The 20,202-nt window shown below is 60.5% G+C and overlaps 1 protein-coding gene and 1 non-coding gene across 8 annotated transcripts in view; one reads left to right on the forward strand and one right to left on the reverse strand.

Moving 5' to 3' along the window:
- Positions 1 to 809: 809 nt before the first annotated feature.
- Positions 810 to 999, forward strand: LOC123617122 (U2 spliceosomal RNA). Its single transcript, XR_006725200.1, has one exon. It is a non-coding gene; the product is annotated as a U2 spliceosomal RNA (small nuclear RNA).
- Positions 1,000 to 5,914: 4,915 nt separating this feature from the next.
- NACC2 (NACC family member 2) overlaps positions 5,915 to 20,202 on the reverse strand; it is a 66,431-nt gene continuing 52,143 nt past the window's right edge. For all 7 annotated transcript variants that reach the window (XM_074362510.1, XM_074362512.1, XM_074362506.1 and 4 more), the window contains 4 exons: positions 14,853 to 15,017; positions 12,821 to 12,926; positions 12,402 to 12,499; positions 5,915 to 10,984 (listed from right to left, as the gene is read on the reverse strand). In XM_074362510.1, coding sequence (XP_074218611.1) covers positions 10,479 to 10,984; positions 12,402 to 12,499; positions 12,821 to 12,926; positions 14,853 to 15,017 — 875 coding nt within the window. In that variant the 3' untranslated portion in view covers positions 5,915 to 10,478. The remainder of the gene's footprint in view (positions 10,985 to 12,401; positions 12,500 to 12,820; positions 12,927 to 14,852; positions 15,018 to 20,202) is intronic.

Below are 20,202 nucleotides of genomic sequence, written 5' to 3' on the forward strand. Positions count from 1 at the left end.
GACCACAGCAAGAGTCTGGACCACTGCTGGGGACCCGGAACGCCAGACAGCGCGCTGTCGTGGGCGCCAAGCGTTGTAGACCCGTGGGCCACCTGACATGTCGAGCCTGCACTTGGCATCCACTCCATGCCCCATCTGCGCATCTAGACCCGCATATTCTCTGATTCTCTGCACGTGGGGCTAAATGATGAGTCGGAGTCTGTCCACCAGAATACATGAGGTTAGAATGCAGAGTCCCAGGCCCACCGTAGCCCACAGAACCACAACCTGCATTTTACCAAGGTGCCCAGGGGATCTGAGGCACAGCTGAGTTTGGGAAGCATGATCTAGCCCACCCTTTTGCTGGACATGTACGGGAAACTGAGGGACAAAAAGGTGGCATCGCACAGGTGTTTTACATTCAGTTTGGGGCACTTCCCACCGTGCCAGGCTGTCTTTCACAGAGGAAGTGGGGCTGCTGGGTGGGCAAAGCTGCAGTTGATGGGGGCTGCGTTAGGGAGGGAGTGGGCACCAGGGAGACCTCGAGGAGTGGGGAAGGGAGAGGATTCCAGGGCGCTGACTAAGCAGGGCTGTTGTGTGGAGCCCTGATGTGCAAATACCTGGGCACTGGGACACAGGGCTCTCTCCAAACCCACACAGGCTACCTGGAAGGAGGCTTCCAGAAAGGGAGCGGCTTGGGGCTTCCCTCAGCTATCTGTTACAGAAAGGAGCCCCTGCCCTTCCCCAGGTTGGTGGCTCACCCTGGTCGTCCCCCCAGCCCCAGCCCACCGTCAGCATGAATCTTGGTCTGGCTTCTAAAATGGCGTTCAATCGCTTCTTGGCCTTTTGGTGAGATCGAGCGTAGTGTTTGTTCTTATCAGTTTAATAACTGCTACGTCACCTATCCCAGGACAATCTATTAAATGGATTTTGGGAGCAGGGAGTTGGAATAGGAGCTTGTTCCATCCATGTCACACATCGACCTGGTATTGCAGAATGTCCAAGAACAGTGCACCTTCTCGGGGAATAAAGCCGACTTTTAAAAAATAAAAATAAATAAAATGGTATTCAAGGCTGACTGACTTGGCCGATCTGGCCTCGGTGCACTTGGAACCCCTCGGGGTGAGGCCAAGGCTGAGCCAGGCTGTCTGCCCCGACCCATGTTTCGCCAACCCCACGTGGGTGCCCAGGGCAGGTGACTTCAGCTCTGGGCTCTTGCCCCCACACAGGTATCCCGGGTGAGTCAGGTTGTAATGGGGACTCTTGTCCCAGCTGCTCTCCTCTTTCTCAGGAGCCCTCAGTCACCTCAGAGGGCAGGCAGGGGCCTCCCCTTGCAGTTGGCACCAGGCCGTCCACACCCTGGTCTGACAAGAGACGCAGATGGGCAGGTGGCGCTTGGTGGTAGGAGGAACCAGACCACCCCTCTGCTGGTCCCCTCTGAGCCTATCCAACCTGCCAACCTGGGGATGCTCCCTCCGCTGGGCCAGGGGTGCTGTCCAGAGCAGGGTCAGTGAGGTCAGTGCCTGGTTCAAATCCTGGCTCTGCCCCCTTCCAGCTGTGCCCAAGTGACTTCCTTAACTCCTCTGAGCCTCTATTTCCCCGTCTGAAAAATGGGGCTAGAATTGGACCACCTCACAAGACTGTGGTGGGACCTCAATGAGGCCCCGATGGGCAGCAGGCCGGCAGGGTCAGCTGGGGTCAAACTCGGCCCCCTACCCCTACAAGGCCCCAGGCAATGCTGCCTCCAGTCAGGGGACCAGAAGACATGAGGACAGGGGGTCGAATGCAGGGCGTCCTTAAGTGCTGTCCCTCCCCCACCCTCCCCATCCCCCCTCGGGTTCCTGGTCCTGGCCGCCTCTGCGTCCATGTTTCTGTGGATGTCGGTCATAGAACAATCCCTTCGCAGCCAAAGTGAATTCCCAGAGCCTGAGCACAGCAGCCTTTATGTTTTGGGCGGGCGGTGAGGCTCCGGGCCTCAGGGCTCAGAGGTTCCGGACACCCTGCCCTCTGTCTGGGGTCGGGGCCCAGAGACAGGCAGGCACGTGCCCCCTCACAGCCTTGGCACCGATGCAGACCTGGAGCCCAGGCCTCGTCCAGTCCAGAGTCTTCAATGGGACATCACTGGGGATGGAGGACTGGGACTTGGGAAAGGGGTGTGGCTGGGGAAGAGGAAGGGGATGGATGGTTGAGCAGCAGCGGTCTCACTGTGCAGGGAGCGCTGCACTAAAGCCCAGGGTGTTTGGGGGCCTCCAAGCGGCTGAGTACCTCAGGTCAGGAAGTGCCCCCCCAGCCATGAGCTGTGCCCAGGCCCCTGGGCCAAGGGGAGGAGGGGGCGCTGGACACTGACAGCTCAGGGAGGACACCCAGACCACCGGGCCTCTGGAGGTCAAGTCCCCCATGCCTGCCTTGGGACTGTCCCCTGGGGGAATGCCCAAGGAATCTCACCTAGGGGCCTGCTTTGAACACTTGCCACTAGGGGTGCCCTCCTCTCTCTCCCTCCCAAGTGCAGCCCCCCAGCTGGGGGCCATGACTGCCTTCTTGAGGGGAACCCCTGCCCCTGCTCCAGGGTAAGGGCTGCCTGAGGGCCTAAGGGTGGTGAGGGTCACAGAGCTGGATGCCCAGAGCAGGCGGCTTGTCAGCAGGCATAGCCTGTATGGGGCACCTGTGCGGGGCTCCGTGGAACTTCCTTCGCCCTGGATGAGCTGCCTCCTAGTGCCCCGACCTCCCTGCAACGGGCCAGTTCTGTCCAGAAGCTGCTCAACCACAGGGAGGCCAGAGGGGCAAATGTGGGGGGCTCCTCCCCAGGGCTGCTCTGTCCTCACCTGAAGGAACCACACCTGGGCCAGCCCCTCCCTCACACAGGAATGGAACCTGAGCCCAGAGCTGGCAGGCCCTAGGCCACCCACCCAGCTGGGGGCAGTCCTCCCGGGCCCTGGTCACGGCCCCTGATGGAGAACCAGGCTGCCTTTCCTGGAAATCGGGGCCTCTGCACCCCTCCCTGCGACGCAATGCGCCATCCATCTCCCAGCCCCGCCTGCCTGTCTGCAGCTGTTAGTCAATTATGGTCCCAGGAGGCTGGGACCAGCTTCCCCTTCTCAGCTCGGTGAGGCCTGCGTCCCGAGGGAGGGGAGGGCAGGGCACTCAATCTGGACTAGACCCCCAGCGCCTCGGATGCTGCCTGGGCTAGAACATGCACACTCCAGGCCCCCCCCCCCGCCACCGCCACCCCTCTCTCTCTGGGGCCTGGAATCACAGACTTGTGGCTGATCCCTGCCTCTACGAGGGAGCCTGGGGAGGGGAGGCTGGGCAGGACCTCAGGTGGAGGGGAGCATTCCCACCCCAGCCGCCACCAAAGGGCCTCCCTTGGCCTCCACCAGTGGCCCACCCCTCCCCACAGGCCCTAGGGGAAGGACAGCCCTGGGCAGAGGTCCCTGTCCAGGAGCAACCCCCACCCCCATGACAGCCCCCTCAGGCCCCCTCCCAGCTCCAACCCTTGCTGGTGGCCACAGACGCCCCAGGGAAGTGGGGCCCAAGGAGGGAGATGGCCTCGTGGTCGGTCAGGGTCTCACTCTGTCACAGCGAGAGTTCTGTCGACACAATGTCACCACATCCACCTTCTCTCATCCCTTATCCCCGTGTGCCCAGGCCTGGGTGGGACCACAGGTGGCTGAAAGGCCTGGGAGCTGGGTGCCCCCGGACAGCACAGGGAGGCACTGCCTCCTCCTCCCCTGTCCACCCTCCCTTCCCAGCCCAGGGCCCTAACCTGCTCCCACCTGCCACCCCTCTTTCCCTCTACGGATGAAGACCCCGCAGCAGTCCCTTGACGAGCGTCCGCGTCCACTTCCCCGCTTCCAAGTGCAGCCTCCTGGCCAGCCCTCTTGACTGAACGGACGTGGCACGGCCGTGACTGACCCACCCAAGCTTCCTCGGCAACAGCAGATGGACCAGGACCCCCTCTCAGCTGGGCTCAGCGAGGGGTGGGGGGCAGTTGGAGACCCCCCAGAAGCCTCAGTCTCCCCTCTAGGGAGCAGAGATGCCCATCCATGGGGATGCAAAGGACACACCACTGAGGGCTCGTGCATCATGGGGAGGAGCTGGAGGATGGTGGTCACCCCTCCGGCCGGGCCCTCACCCCGCCCCTGCCTCAGCCGTGCACAGGCCGGCGGGAGCCCTCCCCCGCCCAGGCTCAGGACCCCACCCCCACCCGGGCTCTGACCCTTTGTTCCGGAGGACAAAGGGCTCAGGGCTGAGCCTCCGGGTCCTGCTGACTCCGCACCCCCTCCCGGAACCGGACAAAGGGGTGGGATGCAAAAGTTCTGATGCCTCAGCCAGTTTCCGTGGTGGCTGCAAGGGCAGGGAGGCTGCTGAAGGACGGAGGCGGAGGGGACAGAGCCAGGCTGGCAGGTGCCCGGATCCCTCCTCCTTGGAAACTAGGAGACTCACACGGAGAAGGGGCTGGACTGGGCTTGTCCCAGGGGAGCCAGCAGGACACTCCCCATCCCCTCCCACTCCTGAGCCTTCAGGTCTCCCTGCTGTGGGGGCTCGGGCATGCCTGAGTGGGGTCACTGGGAGGCTTATGAGGGGGTCTGGGGCCTCCCAGAGGTGCGGCCTGTGGCCCAGAGGCCAGGTGTCTCCACCAGCCTGGGGCAGGGGTGGCCTGGAATCCACCCATCCAGCAGGGCTGATGCCCTGGGCGGGAAGGGGAAGGGGCCTGCATAGACCGAGTTGGTGGGTGAGCTGGGCTGAGGGCAGCAGGGAGCAGCTCTTGAGAAAAGACTCAGGCCCTCACCCATCAGGGCTGGGCAGTGGGATGGGGCCAGGCTCCTGGGGCGTTTCTGGAGTGACAGTGTGATGTCTTTGTGGGAGGGGCCAGGCTCAAGGTGACTCCAAACCAGCACCCCCACTGCTGCAGGGGGCCCATTGGAAACCATGTCCACCCATTCTAGACTTTGTGCCTGCTCCATGCTGGCCATGGCTCGGGGGCCCCTCCTGGGGATGGTGCCCGAAGCAGACCTACAGACCCCGCCCCCGGGGAGGCCAGATAAACAAGTGAGCAAGTGAACCCATCACAAGCTTGGGAGGGGCAGCTGCTGCGAAGGCCGAGAAAGGGGGTGGGGCTGGGAGTACTTCTAGAAGCAGGTCAGCAGTGGCCCTTCTGGACAAGACCCTAGCAGGACAGAAGGAGGAGGGAGCTGCCACCCAGGTGTCTGAGTGTGGGAACCTCACGTGAGGGCCGAGGCCGGACCCATGTCTGCAGGACACACTGACGCAAAGCCTCGCCGCCGCCGTCACTGGGGCCCAGGGAAGCCCAGCGGGGGAGCAGAGCTGGAGACAGCCACCAGGCCTGGATCCGAGAACCCTAGCCCTGGGCTGGCCTGGGGGGACAGTTCCAGAGATGGTCAGTCGGTCAGAAGATGTAGTGGACTGGCCTGGCCCTGGGGGTTTCCACTCAGGCCAGCCAGTAGGCCCCACCGACTTGCAATTCTGCTCACCTGGAGGCAGCCCTGGCTCAGGAGGAGGTGGGGGGAGGGGAGGGGGCGGCAGCACATCCGGCGGGTGGCAGACAGGTGAGCCAGGTGAGGTGGGTGCCCCAGTTTGCAGACAATAAAAATAGAAAGTGAGCCCCCCCCCACCAGTTCACATGGAACTCAGGGCCCTCCCCCAAGCACAGCACCCCTCAGGACATCCTGCCCACGAGTCCCTTTCCCTTGTAAGATATTGGGGGAGGGAGAGGTAAGTGGGCTAGGTGTGGACAGTAGGCAGCAAGCCGGGGATGGCCCGTCCCCCCAGCCAGGGCTCCTGGGTCCTGAGGGTGTCCCGGGATGGTTGGTCACCCTGCCCCCAACAGCCCTCCCGCCTCCCCCGCCCCCCTCCCCACCGCCCGCTTCTCAGAGTCGCCCCCCAACCCCACTGGCCCAGCAAAACGTAGGCAAGCTGGGTTTGAACTGACTTTATTATTCTGTAAATGTGAATTTTACAAAGCGCTTTACAACGAACAATCACATCCTTTTGTTTGTTTGTAACGGATTTCCACCTCCTGAAACTGGCTCTGAGCACTGGAAGCCCCTCGGTTTCCTGGTCGCTGGCGGATTCTGTGGTCTGAGTTACGATACGGTGTCAGCCGTGGCTAAAAAGCGACAGTCTGGACTCTGCCGAGTAGCAGCAAAAGGAGAGGGAGGCGCAGGAAGAGCAAACAGAGGCTTCCTCCTTCTTCAACCGAAAAAAAAAAAAAGAAAAGAAAAAAGAGAAAAAAAGGTAGCCTCTTCTGTGGCTGAAATTAAACTCAGTGTTACTGTGAAAAGAGCCTCTTTTATTACAGCACAGGGACAGTTCGTTTATTTATTCATGTTTAACAGTCGTGAGTTACAGTACTACTTAACTCCTCCACAGACACTTTACGACAACCGTCTCCTTTTTAAAAGTCTCTTTTTTCCAAACACTCCGTCCGAAGGATGAACGGTCTATTTGCACCCAGTGCCATCCAAATGTTCAAGTCAAAAATATTTAGACGTTTTATACGTAGTTCTTATTTTTTTTTGTCTGCTAAAAATAGTATTGCAAGTTTTGGCTTCTTTTGACATAAAAATTACAATCATGTGCAAAACACTAACAATGAAGCGACTGATCAGAATTCAAGCAGGTTGTCCAATCTGAATGCTTTCGATTCTGCATAATTTTCCTTTTCACTTTTCTCCCCCAAATAAACAAAAGACAAACAAACACACAAAACCCAGAAACCCTTGCCAGATTAGAAACCTCTGGTTCCGAGCCCCGCCGGTCTCCGGCCCCCAGCAGGGCCGGGCTCGGAGCGGGCTGGCTGGCGTCACCGATCTGTGCAGCAGCAGCGTTCTGAAACAGTAGTTAAAGCTCAAGATGGCTATGAACTCTCAGTTCTGTGTTTAGGATTTACTGCTGGCAGAGGCAAACAGGTTTTCTCTGAGTTTTCAGTTGGTTAATGGGCCATAGGCCTTTTTCTACTTGCAGCAAGACATTGCCATAAAAAGAACCCGTTAGAGGGGAATCTAAGCACTAAATGGCTGGGGTGGCACGCACGGGGTCAGTGCCAGAAGGTTCCGGCCATTTAAGGGGGACAGGTCAGGGCCAGGCACACCAGAGTCCCCCCAGACCATGGAGCAGGCTCCGTGGGCCGGCCTGCCCCTGCCCCTCCCGGGCCCAGCCTCTGCATCCCTCCCTCCCATCCCTAAACACAATCACTGCCAAGGAATCAGTTTTCACAGAGGAGAAACACACCCAGCTCCCAGAGCCCCGGCAACAGGACAGCGGGCTATGGCCACAGGCTGCACACCCAGAGGCCTCTCCCCTGGTCTCTCGTCCACATTCAGGGGCAAGGTAAGACAATCGAGTCAAATGCAAAGTGAAGCAACCACAGAGAACTCTGGGCGAGACCAGACACAGTGCAGAAAGACAGGATTCAAGTACCGAGGCGCGCCGGCCGGGCGGCCCCCAAACTCACAGTATCTGTCACATCTCCCGGGCCCTCCTCCTGGACCTTTGCACTCGTCCCAGCTACCTCCTGCCGCACACCCCGTCCTGCTGGGGAGGGCAGGAGAGGGCGAGCGGCTGCTGCAGCCGCCGGGACGCGGCCCAGCCCTTCTTTCCTCGAAAGGCGCTGATAGGACTTAGCTCTATATAGACTAAGTAGTATATGCGTATTGCTAACAGCCAAGCTTAGGGATAAAGGTGCACACATCTTACAAGTACTGAGTGGCTCGTCTCTCGGTCTACAGGGTCTGGGTGAGTCAGGACCACGCTCACAGGACAGGAATTAGTTGTCTTGTAAACAGAGGGGGGGAGGGTTCGGTTCTCTGAATTGGATTTCCTTGGGAAAAATGATTAAAAGATGCTAAGGCACTCTGGAAGGCCGCTCCGAGCCCAGGCCCGCCGCCGCCTGCCCCGCGGAACATTCAGGACGCGGAGGGAGCGCCCCGGCAGATAGAATCAACAGCCATGCCCGTCTGCAAACGCTCCCCACCCACGTCCACCGCGGGACACATTAGTGCAAAAGGCTCGGCCTGGCCCACCCGGGGCGCAGGGAGAGCGCAGAACCATTCACATTTGATTATTATTAAAGTTTCACCTACAGCTCTTGCCTTCCTTACCCAGAACAACAGAACAGACGGCGATTATAAAACAAGTAAAGGACAGAGGTCACGGGGACATTGTGCTGGCCTGAGCGGAGAGGGGGGTGTCAGGCCTTCTCCGGAGGCCACCGCCTCCTCTGCCCGCTGAACCCCTCCCAGCCTGGCCTCGGGTCGGGGCGTGCCCATGTCTGAGGGAGGAAAGGGGAGAGCGAGCCCTTCTGTCAACAGCCGGATGGGCGGCCAGCTCCTGGAGGTCCCCAGGGGTGGTCAGACAAAAGTGCAAATGCGAGGCAGGGGCAGATGAGCTGATCCGGAGGGGAGATGGTGGGGTCAGGGCGGCCTCACCACCACCAGTGCCCCGCCCCACCCCCTGAGGACCTGGGGGGCGTGGCCCCCTCCCAACTCCAGGAGGGCTTGGTCCTGGTCCTTCCTGGGCTGTGGGCCGGGCTGTGCCCACTCCAACCCCACCTGGGCCTGAGACGGAGCAGGCCTCCTCCCAGAGAGAGGGCCGCCTCTGGGCCAGGTGGGGGGTTCACAGCCCCAGCAGGAAGGAGCTGTGGCTCCTGCGGGCCGGGACCCCAGGGCCTGGCCTTCCCTGTGCCTGGGCAGGGAGGGGAGGGTAGTGGGGCTGATTAGCCCCCAGGTGCCCATCCAGGGCCCCCTGCCCTGGTCTGGAAGCCATGAGAGCTTTCTGGAGGACAGGCATGCATATGCCTGGCTGGAAGGCACCCCTACTCCTACCCCACCCCTACCCGAGGTCTCCCAAGGGCCCGCCATACGGGAGGGTGGCAGTCAGCAGGACGAGGAGCCTGGGTGGGAAAGCACCCAAGCCTTTGCACAGGCTGTCCCAGGCTGGGACCCGCGGGGGGCCAGGCGCCCCCTCAGCTTTGCAGGTCAGGGGGGCCAAGCCACATCTGTCGGGCAAGGGGGCAGGAGGAAGCAGCAGGGGGTGAGGGGTGCCTCTGGCCACACCTGGAGGCTGCCTGGGACTTGGGGGAAGGCAGCCTCTGAACAAATGGACACCAACACTTGGGACAGCCTGTGCCCCTTCCCCAAAGACATCAATTAAATGCCACAGTGAGCATTCCAGCCTCAAAGCAACAACTCCTACACCCCACCCCATGCATTCCCAGCCTTCTGCACCTGTACCCCACCCCAGCTCCACGCCCACCCACCCACTGCCTCAGAGGCAGGCACACCCCAAGGCTCAGAGCACGTATGGGGGAGCCCAGCACTGAGGGGGCCTTGCTCCAGCCCCAGCCTGGACTCCAGCTCCCGCCAAACAGGGCCCCACCCCTTCCTCCATTGCACACCCCGATGCACCTCCCTGGGACCCCTGCCCCCAAAGGGAGGTGAATGGGACCTGGCCCAGGGCTGGGGTGCGAATAGGGGACATGGTAGACAGATGGACCCAACCCTATGCCATAGTGGGTTGGGGCAGGGACACCCAATCTTCCCCAATTTTTTTGCTCTTTTGGGTTGGAAAGTTTCCAAACCATATATGAAATAGATCTGAGTTAAGACGAAAATGAATAAACAAACACAAACCCAACGTGGCTGAGGGCTGCGTGGGCTGCACCAGGGGCGGTGGCCCCACCCCACAGGATGGTGGACGGCCAGGCAGGTGGCCAGGTGGGAGCCAGTGGGTGCTCAGTCCCAGGTGGACATAGGGTCTGTGGAGCTGCAGGGGTGGGGCAGACCCCACGGGCGTGGGGCAGGAGAACAGATACAGCCAAGAACACTTTGTCCACGTGCAGTGACTAGCAGGACCCACCACCGTGCCATCACCACTGTTCCCTGCACACGGGCTCACACACGCTCACACACGCTCACACACTCCCACACACGCACCCACATCCCACACAGTGGACACGGCAGGCCTGGCTCCGGAGTCTCAGAAGGGAAAACGAGGAGTTTGGCCCCTGGGGGCCCAGCCCTGGCCCGTGGCCCCAGAGAGGTGAGGGGGTCCCATGGGTAAGGAACAAGGGTCCCGAGACACATGCTCCCACAACAAGGCCCCTGGCTTCGTCCCGGGCGGGCGGAGGGAGCAGGAGGGGCGGGAGGCCGGCGGCGCTGAGTCCCAGGCCAGGCGGCCTCTCGCCCCCTCCCCACGACGGGGAGGGGAAGCTACAACTTGGAGACTAACCTCTCGAATATCAAAAAGGAGCCCCGGGACCTTTCTCACAACTAGGTCGCCAGTGGCCTAATCGTTTACAGTATAACGAATGCATTTGTTTCCTTCATAAATTTTAAATACAAGCAGAATAAAAATCACATTTTTTTCAGGCAACAGTAGCAGTCCAGTAGGTAAGTGGCTTGATCACATTTGTCTGTATTAGTAACGCATGCAAGCAGCTTCAGTACCAGCTCCGCGCCGGGTCCTGGCCTTGTCGTCGCCTACAAGGTCCCCGAGTACGGGCCCTCCTGTCTTCTGGCCGCGGCCGGCGTCGCGGGCCGGCTGGTGCTGGCGCTGCCCTGCTCGAAGGGCTGCGGGGGGCTCTGGCCGTCGGCGGGCAGTGGCTCGGGCGCAGCCACCTCCTGGATGACAGAGCCGGCCCCGTCCGCCTCCTCGCCGGCTTCGAAGGCGGGGTTGGTGGAGGCGCTCAGGTCGACGTTCACGGCGTCAGTTCTCAGAGCCACGATGGTGGCTGCGTCACCCCGCCGCTCAGCGTAGATGCGCTGCTCGAACACCTGCGCCGCGGCGGGCGGGAACTCGGGGTCCAGGGGTGTGCTAGCGGCCGAGGCGCCCATGACCGTGCGGTACATCTCCACGCCCTCAGGGAGCATGGACTTGATCTTGGGCAGCCAGCGCTTCCGGACGCGGCGGGCGTTGGTGCACATGTCTGCGGCAATCACGTTCATCTCGCTCTCCTTGAAGCTGGGCGCGAAGTTCTGACAGTATACTGCGAGGACAGGGTGCGGGGAGGCGGCGTGAGTGGCCACCCACCTGCAGGAGTCCCACGATGCTGACCCGCTTCCTCCCAAGGGGCCCCAGGACTAAGATGTCCTGGACAAGCTGGAGGTCAGAGCGCTTCTGGGCCAGAGCGGCCACTGCTGGGCCGGTGTGGGGGTAAGGGGACCTCCAGAGTCTCCTCCACCGCTCCCCTCTGGCAAGGAAGACCACGTGGCCACCCAGGCCTCTCTCGGGTCAACTTTAAGACCAACGGTCACCTTTCTCACTGTGGGTTCTGGAGGCCCCACCCTGCTGCTTTGGGACGGTCTCTGGCTGGGATGCTCAGAGCACATGGGGCACAGGCTGTGGTCCAGCAGGAGCACAGAGGGCCTGGGGCTCTGGCCCCTCCTGACCACTGGTTGGCTGTGTGACCTTGGGCAGGCCTCCATCTCTGGGCCTCACTTTCCCACTCTGTCCCACCCACCTTGTGTTTGAGGGTCTGGTCAGACAAGCCTGATAGCATCCCTGCCCTGGCCGGAGTGGGAACCAGACCAGGACCTGGGCACCCACCTAGCTGTGAGGCTCAGGCCTCTCCCGGCCTGACTGAAGGAAGGCTGGTAAGGAGTGAGGCGGCAGCTGGTGGACACCTGTCCCAGCCTGGGGTTCCCAGCCAGAGACCCTAGCCCAGCAGCAGTGGCACCATCAGCAGCAACGGTAACAAAGCTCCCTCCCTTCCTCTCTCCACCAGGACCTGTGAGGTCCCGGTCTCCAAACAGCAGGGAACCCAGAGGCAGGTCCCCAGAGTGAGCCCCTCACACCATGAGCCCTGCTGTGGGGCAGCATCAGTCACACCCCCTCCCTGCATCTTCCCAGAGCCCCTGCAGGCACCCCCACGCTTCGGGATGCAATCACCGGCTGCAAAGGCCTTTCTTTGCTCTAAAACAGAATTAGTCTCAGGAGTGATTTTTTTTAGGCGAGAAAACTAAGACAGTGCTTTGGGTGCTGACAGCTACCGGAGGACGTGCTCTTGGCCAGTCTGGCCCATGCGTGCCGGGCACCAGCGGCTTCCTCCTCATCTGGGGGCCCGGGGGCGGCGGTCTGCTGCGGAGAGGGACTGGGCTCCGCCCCCACACGCCCAAGAGCGGAGGCAGAAGCAGGCTGAGCAGATGGCAAAGGCTCAAAATAACCCCAAAATGTAAATAAGGGGTTTTGTTCAAAAAGGAAAATTAGATCTATTTCACATATTAAAATAGTTTCGCAGCTGAATTCATCACGCTTGGAAACCTACCAAGAACGTTAACACCTCGCAATCGGCCCCCGCGAGCTGCTCATTTCTCCCCCGGTGCTGCCGCCCAGCCCGCCCCTGGGGGAGGTGCCGCCGTAAAGGCTGAGACCCGACCCCCCGGAGACCCCAGCCCTCTTCTTACGTTTCACAGCGTTTAGGACTCGGCTGTCCAGCGGCTTGCGGCTCGGGTCACTGGTGGAGGAGCGGATGCCCGTACCACAGCTGTTGGCCAGCGTGTTCCTGGTGGACGGACGGGAGGGGAGGCTACATGAGGCCAGAGTGATCACCAGGAATGGGGTCCTGCCTGCATGCCTGCCCACTTCACCCTTAGACTGGTGTTAATTTCCTGGGGGCTGGGGTGTAGGGTGGGGAGCACCCCGCCCCTTAGGGGAAGGAGCCCCCCAACCCGCCATGACACGGAGCCTTCACTTTGGGGGGCCACAAGCCCTCCCCAGATCCAGGTCCTCCAACAGCCGGGGGCTGACAGCAGTGTGAGCTGGGAAGGTGTGGGGCCGTAACGCAGCCTCACCTCAAGGAGGTCCCAGAGGTCTCTGCGCCTACCTGTCAAAGAAGGTGGCGAGCAGGCGCCGCAGCAGGACCTTGTGCTTCACTCCTGCGCACAGGTGGCAGTTCATCAGCTGGCCACGAGTGATGTAGACACCAGAGCCTGCGGCCACCAGACACGGCAGTGAGGTCCCCCACCCAGGGCCACGGCTGCCCCGGGGTCTGTGGGGCCCAGAGAGGCTACTGCAAGGCGAGGGGGGCTGAGTGGGGCCCCAGAGGCCTTCCTGACTTCTAAGAGCAGCCCCTACCCCAAGGCCCTCCCTGCTGCGCTGAGGTTCTGTCACCAGGAGGAGGCAGCCTCGGTCACATGCTTCAAAGGGCTGACCCCAAACTGCCCTCCCCGCCTTGAGGGCACTCCTGGATCTGCCCTGGCTTTGGGAAACACTCATCCCATCTCTCAGCTCCTTTCCAAACACCAAAGAGCCACAGCAGTGATGGGGGAGCTGGAATTATGGAGGTTGGGCTGAAGCTTCCCCAGCTCCAGCACCGACCTCTCCCCGTGGACCTGCGGAGAGGGAAGAGTCAGCCCAGGGCAGAGGTGGGACCAGTGATGCTGTTTACCCTGCAGGAGGCTGGCAAGGCCAGCTCCCCACCCTCTGAGCTCAGGCCGACAAAGGACGGGGACAACAGCCAGCTCCGACCCGTCCCCACCAGAGCCACAGGGAGGCCTCTGTTGACCAGGACGTTGCCCTGGAAAAAGGAGCTCACGCGAGCGTCATCTGGGCCAGCTTGGAGCAGCCATGCTCGAGGAACCTGAAGGGCCCATGCAGAGCTCCCAGGGCACACTGGGTCCGGGAACCTCCACAGTCTCATGTGGGCCTTTCTCTGTGATCTGACTTTTTACAGAGCCATACGGAATCTTCTTATGGGGATACAAGGACCAGGCAGCGTTCCTTTCTTGGGGGGCAGGGCAGAAGGTGCAAGGACCCCAGGGAAGGCTGCCACTCCAGCTTTGGGGGGCCTTCCCCAGCTTAACAATTTGCTCACCCTCCCCACATGAGGCAGGTCTCCAGGGAAGCCCGCAGCCACTGGTCAGGAAGCGCGTGGATGATTCAGGCTGAAGACCACCATCAGGCGTCTGCTCAGCATGACCCCATCATCCCTGGCCACAACATACCAGGTGCCCCAAAGGCCTCACGTCCATCCCTCTCAGGTCCGCAGAACCTCAAACCCAACAGGAGAGCAGCTCACCCTGAACCACACAGGCCAGACAGCCCCTCGCTGGAGGCAAGTCTGTAAAGCGGGGCTTAGCAGGAGGCCTGGGGCAGTGGGGTGCGGCCAGGGAAGGCGCCGCCCGCGCCCCTCCCAACCCCAAACTCTGGCGTACAGACCTCCCTGGGGACCGCCTGGAGCACTGAGGACGAGGGAAGGCACTTCCCCGGCCAGCCTGCGCCCAGGAGGGGCCCGGGTGAACCAAGGGAGGAAGTTGTGGAGGATGAGCGGCTCAGGCCCAGCGGCCCGGGTGCCAGACCCATCAGTTCTCATCTGCCGGTCAAACAGCCTTAAAAACCCACAAGGCGCCGCAGGGCAGAGTGACTCCCAACACTGAGGAAATAAGCATTTCCAACAGGCACCAGCCCTAATGGGCTTTGGACCCCAGTGTGTTGTTTGTTTTTACAGAAGAAATTAGTCCATTTCTGACTGGGAGCTGCCGTCTGGAACCTCTGGTCATTACCACCCCCACAACGTGGCAACTGGACACTTGGGGGGCTGGGGGTGGGCGGGGACACTAGTAAACTGTGCGGGACTTGGCTTTATCTGCGACCTAAATTGAAACACAATCGTGATTGCAGCCCCTGCCAATCAGAAGTACGACCAGCCCAGGGGATTCAATTAAAATGCTAAATTAATTCAATTGAATAACTCCTCTTAATGACACATTCTTCTAAAAGGAAATTAGAGGAAATTTAAGATGTTCTTTTTTTTTTTTTTTTGACTGATTGGTGATGAGTACATTGTTCATAGCTCAGAAGAAAAGCTAAATGGGAGGACATTTGCATACAACGGACAGGGTCGGGCGAAGCCTCACCTGCCACCAGCTCCAGCTTCTCGCCAGGGTCCCCCTCAGAGTAGAGCTTGGGGTGGCAGCGGTACCCAATCTGGCTGATGAGGCTGGCGGGCAGGGCCACGAGGTCGCGGCGGATGAGGACGCAGGAGCGGCTCTCCAGCGGCACTGGCTCCGGCTTCTCTTGCACTGTGAACACAGAGCGCACCCGATGAGGGGTGTCCCAGCCGAGCCCCGGCAGGGACAAAGGAGAACGGCTCTCCTGCCCACCCAGACCTGGCCGGGTCAGACCCGCTCCCTGCCCACCTGGTGCAGCCCTCTGCAGAGAGGAATGGCATGAACGTGGGAGCAGAGAAAGCAGGTGAGGGAAACCCACCCAGGCTGGTGCCCACCAGGCAGAGGCCTGCAGGGCAAGCAGGAATAAAGCTCAGGGCTGGGGGTAGGGCTGGAAGGGGCAGCACATTTCAGGGCGCTGGACAGAGGACGGCCCGGCTGGAGCAGGGCGGAGGCTGGGAGGGGAACAGACTTCGTACTGTCACCCCCTCCCCCGGCCTGTTTTCTCACAGCAGCCCCCGTTCCACAGGTGGGGGGACAGCCCCTCTGTGAGCGGGCCCTTCCCCAGAGGCTGCACCATGTACTCCCGGCCAAGAGCAGCTCCATAAATATTTGCCCGCAGTAAAGCCAGGCGGTGGCAGAGCCTCAGGGCAGACACCATGTCTCCGAGGGCCGGCTCCAGCCCTCCGGGCTGTCTGGGAATGTCCCTGACAAACCACTGCTGGGGGGACATTTGGGGACCCCTGAGTGTACCCAAACCTGCAGTTGTGATGGGGTGCTGGGCTCAGGGAGTGGGGGAGGCCCCCTCTGATGTCCCCATGCCACACGTGGGCACAGGAATGGCACACAGGACATCGGGCAGATGACTGGCCCACCTGGAGCCTCCTACCCATCCATGCACCCACTGGCGGGGGAGCTGAGGACTGCCCCTGGCCTGCAGGGAGTGCCCAGCCCCCAGGGGGTCCAGCAGGCAGCCAGGCAGGGTGAGGCCAGAAGCCACATAGAGGCCCCCATGGTGGACAGGACCCAACCTCACCAGGCTCCACACACCAAGACCCTTCAAGCAGGCCCCCAGTTCCTGCCCTGCACCTTCCCTGCATTTCCCTGCCACCCCCTCCTCATTTTCTTGCCGAGGATCCAGCCGCCCCTGGCAGTGTCGCATGACCGCTGGCCACTGCAGGGTCGGCGAGAGGCCTGCACAGAGCAAGGCTCCCTGCAGATCCACTTCCTCACCAGCCCTGCAGCCTCCCCCTTCAGGCTCGCCCGCTTCACCCTGTGGCCTGCACTCAAGGCCGTCCCGCCCAGACAGAGGGCAGGGGCCCTGCCTCCCTCATCTGTGTCCCCAGCACACGGGAGACTCTGCGTCACCTCCCAGGAGGGCCACCTGCTCCCGACTGCTGCTGCCATTGAGAAATCACAGCTGCCCCAGGGTGGGCCCCCGCCCACCTGGCTGGGCAGCAGGGCTTGAGGTGAAGGCCCAGGGCCTGTCTCCACCTCGCCCACCCAGCCACAGGGTGCCCAGGCGGGGTCTGCAGGCTGGAAGGGCCCCAGCTGCTCGGATGGCCTCCCAGGGCTGGGTTTTCCTTGCTGAGGACACCGGCGCACGTCAGAAGACTTAATGACCCCTAGGCGGGAGGGCGGCTTGTAAAACCTCCCAGGGCTCAAAAACCCAGAGGTCGAGGCCAAGTTGGAAGCTGCTCCTCCCTCAGGCTCAGGGCAGTGGCTCTGCTGGGAAGAGACCCAAGGCCACTCAGAGATGGTCAGAGGCAGGTGCACCTGGCCCCTCGGGCTGGCTGGTGTCCTATCCTCTCTTTACTGTGACACCCCCTGAGGGGTCACAGGGAAATTCAGCAGAGGCACCTGAGCCTGGGAGTAGGGGAGGCCAGGTAGGACCTGGAAGCCACGTGAGGGTTGTTGTAAATGGGCCTCAGGAGGGAGGGTGGCAAGGAAGGGTCCCCAGTCCCAGACTTCCAGAACTGGGGACAGTGTGAGCGTGAATTAGTCCCAAGTTATCTTTGCACCAAGCTCTCGTGGAATAAGGGTCAGGGTTGCCCAGCCCCTGGACGGTGAGCATCCCCAAACCACAGGATGGTCAGTTCCAGTCCTGAGGGTGGGCTGGGGGTGCCGAGACCCACCTGCTGCTCTAGCCTCTCCCCATCCCCCATCAGGGACCCCCAGGCCACCCTCCACCCTGTCTTCTCGGGGTTCAGCCCCTCCTGGGTTGGCACTCGCCAGTGTGCCCAGGATGTGGGTGGCACCCTGTGACTTCCGTTGCCTGCAGCCAAATTCCGGACGAAGGAGGCAGATTTCCCAAGTGAGCAGAGCCCCGGGGGTGGGGGGGGGCTGCAGCACCGATCAGGGCAGCCATCAAGAAGGGTGGCCCCTCTGGGGTCAGGGAGCATTTCCACCCAGCACTCTGAGGAAGGCTGGTGGGGTAAGATCAGCAGAGAGCGGGCAGACTCTTCCAGACCCGGAATTACCCAGGGGCTCAGGGAGCACAGGAAAAAACAACCAGGGTGGTATTTTAAAACATAATTGCCCGGCTGCCCCCCCACCCCCCAGCCTGCTGTGACTACGCAGACTCGGAGAGCGGAGCGCCAACGCTGGCGCCATGGCATTTACAGAAAGTGTGCTCACCAGCATAAATGATCCCCATCCACAACTCCTCGTCCCGCCATGCTTCTCCAAACAGCAGCAGTTGTTTGCGCTCCACGAGCACGGCCCCCCCCCCCCCCCAGCCCCAGCCTGGCTCCCCGAGAGCCAGAGGCTGTCAGATCCAGAACAACCGAAGGAGCCTCTTCTATTTCTGCTGTGCCACGTGCCGGGTCCTGCGCCAGCTAAAAATACCCTGAACAGCGTGGCTCATCTGGAAAGGTGCTCTGAATGGATCCACGCACCCCTGCCCCTTCCCAGCCCCAAATGCCCCCTGCGGCCAGAGCTGAGCTTCCAGTGCTCCTCCTTCTAGGGAACAGGTGCCGAGTGACAAGGAGGTTCTGGAAGCCCAGAGTGACTTGCAGCGGGCCACAGTGACAGTCCCTCGAGTGTCCCTGGTGGCCTCTGGGCGGGTCACTCCAGTGCCTGATGGCAAGGGTGGCGGGAGGCCCCCCGCTGGGCTGTGGGCAGGGGCGCGACAGCCTGCAGAGACTCTGGGGGTCCCACTGAGGTCCCCCTCCCCCTCGGAGGCCTCCTGATGCCCCAGGACCGTCACTGAGGCCGAGTGGTCACCTGTACCCCCAATGGTCCCAATTATAACCAGCAATGTTGGTTTCCAGGATCGAGAGCTCCAAACATTTAGGCATGTGAAGTCTGGAGAGAAGCACATGAAAGCAATTAGCTGTTTGTATCAGGAAGTGAGTAATCGCTCTGCATGTAGGAAAGGTGAGTCACGGTCACAAAGGTCTCGACAGAACGATCTAGAGCAGCAGCTAATCTGGGCAAATGGGCAGCAGAGATTGAGGGCAAGCAGACAGCTTCCCTGGGACCACAGGGGCCCAGGAAAACGTGAGTGTGTTCACGGGGTGTGGAGTGGGCCCTGCAGGGGATCCGACCGGGGACCAAGAAGGGTCCCTGTTGTGCCTTCAAGGCCCTGCTGCATCCAGCTGGTGACACTCCTGACCCACGGCGGAGGGACATCACGCCAAGTGAGGTGAGCCCAGCACAGAAGGACACAGTCTGCAGGACCCACTCACAGGATGTCCCTGGAGGAGTCAGACCCACAGAGACAGGAAGTGGACAGGGGCCGGGGGCTGGGGGAGTGGTTGAGGGGAGTGTTCAGTGGGGACAGAGCTTCAGTTGGGGATGATGAGAAAGTCCTGGCGGTGTTGGCTGCACAACAATGTGAATGTGCCTGATGCCTCTGAGCTGTGTCCTTAAAAGTGGTTTTAACGGTAAATCTTACATTATGCATATTCTACTACAAAAAAAAAGTTGTGTTTTGTTTTTTTTTTTAAAGAATGAATGGAAGGAGGGAAACCAGGAGAGTCACGCTGGCCTCAGCCCTTGAACTTTCGCAACCTCCTGACTGGGAATCTGAAGAAAGTACTGGACCCTCTCCCCAGGCAAAACACCAAGATGCCTGCCCCCGGGGGTGTTGTCCGTCCGGGAGGCCCCACGGGATGAACCTTGTTCCCACCCGCAAATGCACAGAGTTTGTCCTGGGGAATCACCACCAGAGACAGCCAGGCAGCCCCCACCCTCAGAAGCCCCCAGTGTGGGTGGCCATCAGCAGTGACCGAGCCACCCTGGTACAGCCGTAGTGGGGCTCCGTGGAGGCTGGGCAGGCGGTGGGGTGGACAGAGAAGGTGACGCCCGGTCTGCAGAAATGTATGCCATTTGTTAAGATGGTGGAGTAAGAAAACAAACCCTTACTCCTTAATTATATAGAAAAATACAACTGAAACAAAATGGCAAGGAAAAGGCTGCCACACAGTGCCTGATGCCGGCTTCCTACGAGGCACAGTGACCGCACCTGCCGGGCGCAGACTCACGTGGTTGTGCTTGGCAGGCCCGCGACAAAGGTGCCCACGTTCTCTAGGAGGAGGGGAACGGTACCGAGTTGTGGGTCATACACAGGCACAGCCGAGCTGAACTTCGTGCCTTATACAGAGAGGAACATGAACGAGACACAGACCGGGGTGTAAAACATAAAACTACAAAACCTCCACGAGAAAATCTGTGATCTCAGGTTCAGCTAAAAGCTCAGCCGTGACCTCAAAAGCACAGCGCCTAAATAAACTGGACTTCACCCAGACGAAACCTCCCTGTCTGTGAAAGATGAGAAGACAAGCCAGCACCGGCCGTGGAGGGATCTGCGAACACTGCATCTGGCAGAGCTTTGTGCTGAATATCTGCGGAGGACTCTCAAACTCAACAGAAGGAAGGTAAACAGCCCAGTTTTCAAAATGGGCAAAAGATCTGAACAGACACCTCACCATGAAAAGACACCCAACAGCATGAGCCACTGGAAGACTTTGATAAACTGGGGGTTCGAGATCTGCAGATACTCACTACTACATGTAAAATAGAGAAAAAACGAGGTCCTACTGTGCAGCCCAGGGACCTGTATTCAGTATCCTGTAGTAACCTGTAATGGAAAAGAGTCGGAAAAGGAATATATAAACGTACGTGTATAGTGAATCGCTATGCTGTCCACCAGAAGTTAACGTTGTAAACCAACTATATTCAATTGAAAATGTAAAATAAAATTAAAAAAGAAACATACGAATTAGAACCACGCGGAGACACGACTGCTCATTGACTAGGACGTTCAGTGCAGGACCCCGAGCCCAGCAGACGTGGGGGACGCGGGGCCAAGGGAACT

This window comes from Camelus bactrianus, chromosome 4, assembly GCF_048773025.1.
Source record: "Camelus bactrianus isolate YW-2024 breed Bactrian camel chromosome 4, ASM4877302v1, whole genome shotgun sequence".
NCBI lineage: Eukaryota > Metazoa > Chordata > Mammalia > Artiodactyla > Camelidae > Camelus > Camelus bactrianus.